The sequence below is a fragment of the Rana temporaria genome, chromosome 4 (genome assembly GCF_905171775.1).
Source record: "Rana temporaria chromosome 4, aRanTem1.1, whole genome shotgun sequence".
NCBI lineage: Eukaryota > Metazoa > Chordata > Amphibia > Anura > Ranidae > Rana > Rana temporaria.
The window spans coordinates 56544809-56552876 of record NC_053492.1 but is presented as its reverse complement, the minus strand read 5'-3'; the positions used below and the strand labels follow the sequence as shown (position 1 = coordinate 56552876).

Genomic DNA, 8068 nt, shown 5'->3' with positions numbered 1-8068 from the left:
GAGATCACATGCTGTGCTATGGCATCGCTAGGAATAGTGCTGATGTGAGAGCTGCAGAGATCACATGCTGTGCTATGGCTTCGCTAGGAGTAGTGCTGCTGTGAGAGCTGCAGAGATCACATGCTGTGCTATGGCTTCCCTAGGAGAAGTGCTGCTGTGAGAGCTGCAGAGATCACATGCTGTGCTATGGCTTCGCTAGAAGAAGTGCTGCTGTGAGAGCTGCAGAGATCACATGCTGTGCTATGGCTTCCCTAGAAGTGCTGCTGTGAGAGCTGCGGAGATCACATGCTGTGTTATGGCTTCCCTAGGAGAAGTGCTGCTGTGAGAGCTGTTGAGATCACATGCTGTGCTATGGCATCGCTAGGAATAGTGCTGATGTGAGAGCTGCAGAGATCACATGCTGTGCTATGGCTTCGCTAGGAGTAGTGCTGCTGTGAGAGCTGCAGAGATCACATGCTGTGCTATGGCTTCGCTAGGAGAAGTGCTGCTGTGAGAGCTGCGGAGATCGCATGCTGTGCTATGGCTTCGCTAGGAATAGTGCTTCTGTGAGAGCTGCAGAGATCACATGCTGTGCTATTGCTTCACTAGGAGAAGTGATTGTGATTATTGCCAGCGGCTATAATAATAATAATAATGTTTACACTTATATAGCACCAATTACAGCGTTGCCGCTGTGTCTAAGCGCTGATAATGGTTGTCATTATTACCCAACTCAATGGTACTCATTTTACCGACCTCGGAAGGATGAAAGGCTGAGTGGACCCCGTCGGGATCGAACCTGCAACCCTTGGGACACAGGCAATCACAGACTGCTGCAAGGAGCATTAGCCCCCTGCGCTATCTTACCAGCTTCAATAGCACCCCCACCCCCTCTGGGAGAACACAATAGCTCCATGGGAACACGGTTAGTGCTGATGGGGGAATGAAGAACATCACATAATCTATGGCTATGTTCAGAGGGAGCTGTGCTTTTCCCTTACAGTAGATTTCAAATCTCCCATTTGGCGCCAATGCCAGCAACAGGACTATATTGAGTGTTACCATGCCCAGTGTAATTGTGCCTCAGTACTGGAGATTAGGGATGGTCCGAACAGACCCCTGTTCGTTTCGCACCAGAACTTTCGAACACCGTGAAAGTTCAGACCTGAATAACGAACCCCATTAAAGTCAATGGGACCCGAACGTCAAATATCAAAAGTGCCCATTTTGGAATCCTAAATGCAAGTAATTGGGCATACGATGGTTATAGGGGTCCGGGTCCTGCCCCGGGGAACATGTATCAATAAAACAAAAGTTTGTGAAAAATTTCATTTTTAAATGAGCAGTGATTTATTTATTTTTTTTTAAAGTGAAAGCCTAAAAATAAAAAAAATCCTTCTTCCAATATAGTGCCTGGGGGGTCCCCTTGGTCTAAATGTAAGGTGCCAGATCTGTACCGTGTCTAGAATCTGCTGCAGCAATAATTGCATTTATAAAGCCCACAATGAGATTTTCCTGCAAGCTGCCTTTATTTTGCTCAGCAACAGCTGGGGAGCCAGTGAGTATGATGAGGCCACAATGTAGTGCACTGGAAACAAGATTCAAGATTATTTGGATACATTCTGGTGTCACTTTGACTTTGGATAGAAGTAACGGGTGCGTTAAAATTGGTCTTTGGGTGTCATGGTGCCTTCCCTCCGTAACCCTAGGCTATACAGTTAATCTTGATGAAAGCAAGAATTTGCCTTGCTGTTAAAATTGCAATGATATGCACCTGTCAAACGGGTGCTGAGAAACTGGTCTTTGGGTGTTGGTGGCGCCTTCCCTCCGTAATCTTATAGAGATAATTTTGATGAAAGCAAGAATTAGCCTTGCTGTAAGAAATTGCAATGATATGCACCTGTCAAACGGGGTGTGCCAATGGAAATGTCTGCCTCTCCTTGTTGTCCTCCCAGACATTATTGGGAGGGAGGTGCTTATAAGCAAATGTAAAGAAGAAGTTGAAATCTGTACGTAGATGCACTTTAATCAATGTAAAGAGGTTTGGTGCCCTTTAATTTGAAAACTCACACTACACAGACACACTCCACAGATACACTATAATATACTGCAATATAATTGCGCCAAACGTACAGGGACACATAGAACTATATGGCGTTAAACTGGCAGTAACACACGCAAAACGATATGGCGTTAAACTGGCAGTAACGCACACAGAAGTAAATGGCATTAAACTGGCAGTAACGCACACAGAACAATATGGCGTTAAACTGGCAGTAACGCACGCAAAACAATATGGTGTTAAACTGGCAGTAACGCACACAGAACTATATGGCGTTAAACTGGCAGTAACGCATGCGAAACGAGATGGCGTTAAACTGGCAGTAACGGACGCAAAACTATTTGGCGTGAAACTGGCAGTAACGCACGCAAAATTATATGGCGTTAAACGGGCAGTAATGCACACAGAAGTAAATGGCGTTAAGCTGGCAGTAACGCAATCAAATAGACAGTGTTCAACCGTCACTACACTGACGCTATCTCAACTGTTTCCACTCTAGCTATAGACTAATGTCAAGATTACTGACGGTTTTACTACACTACACTGAAACTATCTGAGCTGTCCCTACTCTACACTAATGTATGTAGGAATGACACAGTCTCACTACACTCGCACTATCCCTAGACTGACACTAAACTAATATTCTACACTGACAATTGAAGCACAATAGCACAGTATAGCACACTAACTAACGAATAGCACTGAACTGTTCTATCTCTCTCCCATCTCTTTGAACCCCATCTCTGTCCAGGGTTTGTCCACAAGTGTCTCAGCCACCTGAGACTCTCCCTCCTGATTGGCTGAGACACAGCAGCGGCGCCATTGGTGCCTGCTGCTGTCAATCAAAGTTGGCCAGCCAATCAGGAGAGAGAGAGGTGGGGCCGGGCCACAGCTCCGTGTCGGAATGGACACATGGAGCTGTGACTCGGTTCGGATGCCCCCATAGCAAACTGCTTGCTGTGGGGGAACTCAACAGGAGGGAGGGTCCAGGAGCACAGAGGAGGGAACCGAGAAGAGGAGAATCTGGGCTTCTCTGTGCAAATCCACTGCAACAGGACAGGTAAGTATAACATGTTTGTTATTTTTATAGAAAAAAAACAGGACTTTACAATCACTTTAAGATAAAACGCCTTCTATGTGTAGCAGCCCCCCTCACCCTCACCCCCCCTCCTTATACTTACCTAAGCCCCATCTTTATCCAGCGATGTCCACGATGTCCATCCTTGACTCTCCCTCCTGATCGGCTGAGACACAGCAGTGGTGCCATTGGCTCCTGCTGCTGTCAATCAAACACAGTTAGCCAATCAGGAGGGAGAGGAGGAGGTGCCAAATTGCAGCTCCATGTCTAAATGGATACACATTGCTGCAGCTTGGCTTGAGTGCCCCAATGGAAAACTGCCTACTGTGGGGGCACTCAACAGGAGGTAGGGACCAGGAGTTCCAGCCAGGGACCCGAGAAGAGGAGGATCTGTGCTGCTCTGTGCAAAACCACTGCAACAGGGCAGGTAAGTATGACATGTTTGTTATTTTAATAGAAAAACAACAAGACTTTATAATCTCTTTAAATATTGTGGAGCCTGGCCAGCAGGGGAGTTATGTGGAAGATGGAGTAAGGAAGTTGTGTTGTGTAGCCTGGGAGGGGACCCCAGGCTGCGGCAAACTCTGCTTACAGGCTGGGAACTGAGTAAGGAAGAAGTACTGAGAGATCTCCACTATCCCTTGCTCTCGGTTGGGAGACTCCCTGGCTTGCGAAGAAGGACCTGTACAGTAAGTAGGTGGCCTGTCATCTCTTCTAGGGCAGCAGGATTTCTGGGGACAGTGTGAGTACTTCTACATTCCCCAGAGCAGAAAAGGTTCAGCTTTTCTGGGACTGTGCTAGCAAGCTGTGACCCAATCCTGGGACATTTCGCTAAGCAGCCAGGTGGGCTGGTATTTTCAAAATGGGGGACATAGGGCTCCTGCACGTAAGATTCTGCTACAATTCTACTCTGGGAAACAGAGCACCTGTAAAGGGCGATTTATTTGCCAAGTTCATAGAGACTGTTGCGTGTCTGGAGGAAATCCAGTCAAGGGAATCCAGGTTCGCGCTGACGGGGAGAGCAATCAGCGGCTTTCCCTGTCAGAGGGGGGAGGGGTCTGCGCTTATAATCAGCACATTGATTATCAGCACACCCCCCCCCCCCATCAGATGTGCCTATCAGCTGCCAATCAGTGCCCATCAGCTGCCAGTCTGTGCCCCATCAATAATGCCAGTCAGTGCCCATAACAGTGCCAATCAGTGCCCATTACCGTGCCAATCGATGCCCCATTAGTAATGCCTGTCAGTGGCCTTTAGATGCCGCTCAGTAATGCCTGTCAGTAGCTCCTCTTTAGTGCTGCCTATACAGTGCCACCTATCAGTGCCCATCAGTTCCGCCTATCACTGCCAACTATTAATGCCCATCAGTGCCCATCAGTGCTTTATATCAGTGTAGCCTATCGGTGCCCATCAGTGCTGCATATCAGTGCCATCTATCTGTGCCCAGCAATTCTACATATAAGTGCCTCCTTATCAGTGCCACCTCATCAGTGCCCATCAGTGAAGGATAAAACACAATTTTATAACAGAAACAAAGAAACATATTTTTTTCAAAAATTCCGGTCTTTTTAGTTTGTTTAGCAAAAAATAAAAAACCCCAGAGGTGATCAAATACCACCAAAAGAAAGCTCTATTTGTGGGAAGAAAATGATAAAAAATTTGTTTGGATACAGTGCTGTATGACCGCGCAATTTTCATTTGAAGTGCGACAGCGCTGAAATTTGTCCTGGGCAGGAAGGGGCGAAAGTGCCTGGTTTTAAAGTGGTTTAGTCAAGTTGGGCATCTCATAATCCTGATACCCTATCCAAGTTATTTCCCGAATAAAAAAAAACAAAAACAAGCCCATAGACTGATTCCTTGGGCCAGATCCACAAAGGAGTTACGCTGGCGTATCTATTGATACGCCGCGTAACTTCTAGTTTGCTCCGGCGTATCTTTGTTTTGTATCCACAAAACAAGATACGCCTGAAGCTGGGCTAGATCCGACTGGCGTACGTCTAAGTACGCCGTCGAATCTAAGGTGCATATTTACGCTGGCCGCTAGGTGGCGTTTCCGTCGATTTCCACGTTGAGTATGCAAATTAGCTAGATACGGCGATCCACGAACTTACGTCCGGCCGGCGCATTTTTTTACGTCGTTTCCGTAAGGCTTTTTTCGGCGTATAGTTACCCCTGCTATATGAGGCGTATCCTATGCCAAGTATGGATGTCGTTCCCGCGTCGAATTTTGAAAATTTTACGTTGTTTGCGTAAGTCGTTCGCGAATAGGGCTTTGCGTAGAATGACGTTCACGTCGTAAGCATTGGCTTGTTGCGGGTTAATTTCGAGCATGCGCACTGGGATACCCCCACGGACGGCGCATGCGCCGTTCAGAAAAAACGTCATTTACGTCGGGTCAAGTAAAATTAACATAAAACACGCCCACATCTTTAACATTTGAATTCCGCGCCCTTACGCCGGCAGATTTACGCTACGCCACCGTTACTTTAGAGGCAAGTGCTTTGTGAATACAGCACTTGCCTCTCAAAGTTGCGGCGGCGTAGCGTTACTACGATACGCCGGAATAAAATTACGATCCGCTACGTGGATCTGGCCCCTTGTGTCTGAAAGAGAGTTGAAAATGTGTGTTGCCTGGCTGTGCAGGAATAGGGGGATCCAAAATCCAGCGTCTGTGTGTGTGTGTGGGGGGGGGGGGGGGGGGTGGCGCTACCTTTATAAGGGTTTACAAGTAAGCATTGTCACCCTAGGCAGGATCACCAGGTAAAAAAAAGGACAAAAAAGCCTAAAAAAATAAAACATAAGTTTACATGTAAGGACTGGTGAGCTCCCATGTATTATATTTTGTTCTCATACACTTGTACAGAGAACTCCCCATGGGCTTTGGGTAAGGTTCATACGTCTCTTTTTGTATAACAGTATGAGTTGTAAGATGTTCTGCCCCTTTGATCACTCATGCCTCATCTACATATATGTCACACACACAATTGTATGGCAGCCCCCTCCTCTCCGACACAGCACACATCCTTCTCTTATAATCACTTGTTTCCAGCAGTCTGAAGGATTCCGCTATTCCTCCTGACAGCAGCGTGTTTCAGTAATGTTCCTCTCCGTGTAGATTCCCCCCCTCCGCCTGCTCTCCAGCCAAGTCCTTATGATTACAGACAGGATCATGAATGCAGATCCATAGCACAGGGCTTCCAATTCCATCCCCACAGCGTGGACCATGGAGGACAAATATGTGTCTACTCTACATCCACTGGTGGACTATGCAGCTGGACTATTCTTGGTCATTATAGGTAAGTGGACTGGGGACACCAAAGGAACCACACACCTTACAACATCACATTGTACAATCTACCTAACATAGTACAAAGTTTGGCGTCACGTCCAACGGTAAACCTGCCATCCGCTTGTCCGAAAATGGAAGTTGGGTTAGACAAAGAATTTTCTTTTCTTGAGATCTAATCAGATTGCACAATGTGTCTGTCGTGATTACTTGGATTTTCTCAGAACTTTATGTGTATTTATTGACCATCTGGTTTTTATGTGGGCATTCTTTATTGAAGAGTTTTTCATTTATTAGGACGGGCTGACATCTGTCTATGTTTATGTAGAAGCAAGAAGAAGTCATTTCTTTTATGAGATTTTTAAAGTTTTAATATATTTGTATATAGTAGAAAATATTGATTTGTTTTTTCATAGGTGTCTATAGCCTTTTGACATTAAGCCCAAAACCAAAAATGGAATATACTGCAGCTAACCAATTACAGTAAAAACTTGGTTTGAGAGCGTTTTGCAATGTTTTAATACATTTTGCCTTGATATACAAGCGATGTCTTGATATAAGAGTAGCGTCATGTCACAACTGAGTATAAAAAAGAAGAGAGGAGCCTCTAAGTGTAGCAATATGGTTACATTAAATGAAGGCACAACATTTAGCAACTTATTGCTACACTTAGAGGCGACTCTCTTCTCTTTTATACCCTGTAAAAAAAATGCTTTTATATACAAGTGCTTTGGATTACAAGCATGTTTCTGGAACGAATTATGCTCGCAAAGCAAGGTTTTACTGTATTTGATGTGGTGCTTGCATTCGTTTTCTTTTTTAGCCATTTTTCCTCTCTGTTTTCCCCTGGTGATGCGACCAGTATCACACCTTCTGTATAAAGCTGGATATTTCTGTAGATTTTTCCCTTCGGATTTACCAAAACCATATAATAGGAGGTCAAAACTTAGGCGTTTTAATTTCACTACATGGCAGGGCTGGGACAAGGGGTGGGCAGGAGGGTGGGTTGCCCCTGGCGCAATGGTTTATTGCAGGGATGGGGGGGCACCCAGATCCTAACCCTAAGGCTGCATTCACACCTGAGCATTTTGTCGCCTGAAGCGCGACGCTCAAAAACGCTAGAGGGGAAAAAATACATTACTGTCTATGGTTCACATCTCCACTCCAAAATGCCAGAAGCCGAACGCCTGAAGCTCAAACAAGTTCCGGACCCTTTAGGATGCATTAAGGTGAAAAAACACGAAGCTTTACAACCCCTTTAAATCCACTATTACTGGATATACTGTAACTTTATTGGATAAGTCCCCTGTAAATACTTGTTGCCCATGAACAGGTAGCCTAAAGTTTTATCCAAGCTTAATTGAACAAGCTAACGCCTGAAGCTGATTGGTTACTGTGCACAGCTGCACCAGATGATCTGTGCACCAGTTTTAGTAAATCTCCCCCATTGCATAGATAGAAAGTTGCAGTGTAATGGAAGTTGGAGTTGTGTTTAGCGGGATTTATTCAGTATCATCTTTTATTGATGTCCCCCTGACAAAGTCATCGTAACTGTCCTCTATTTTAAACCAAAAGCCTTCTGGCTCAACCATCCTTTTTTTTAGATTTGAAATATAGACCTATATAAATAAATATTAATTAATAAAAGAATACTAATTAGCTG

At 45.2% G+C, this 8068-nt stretch overlaps 1 protein-coding gene across 1 annotated transcript in view; it reads left to right on the top strand.

The window, feature by feature from the left end:
* Nucleotides 1–6069: 6069 nt before the first annotated feature.
* Nucleotides 6070–8068, top strand: part of LOC120936231 (opsin-5-like) — a 65934-nt gene continuing 63935 nt past the window's right edge. The window contains exon 1 of the mRNA XM_040348430.1: nt 6070–6415. Coding sequence (XP_040204364.1) covers nt 6343–6415 — 73 coding nt within the window. The 5' untranslated portion in view covers nt 6070–6342. The remainder of the gene's footprint in view (nt 6416–8068) is intronic.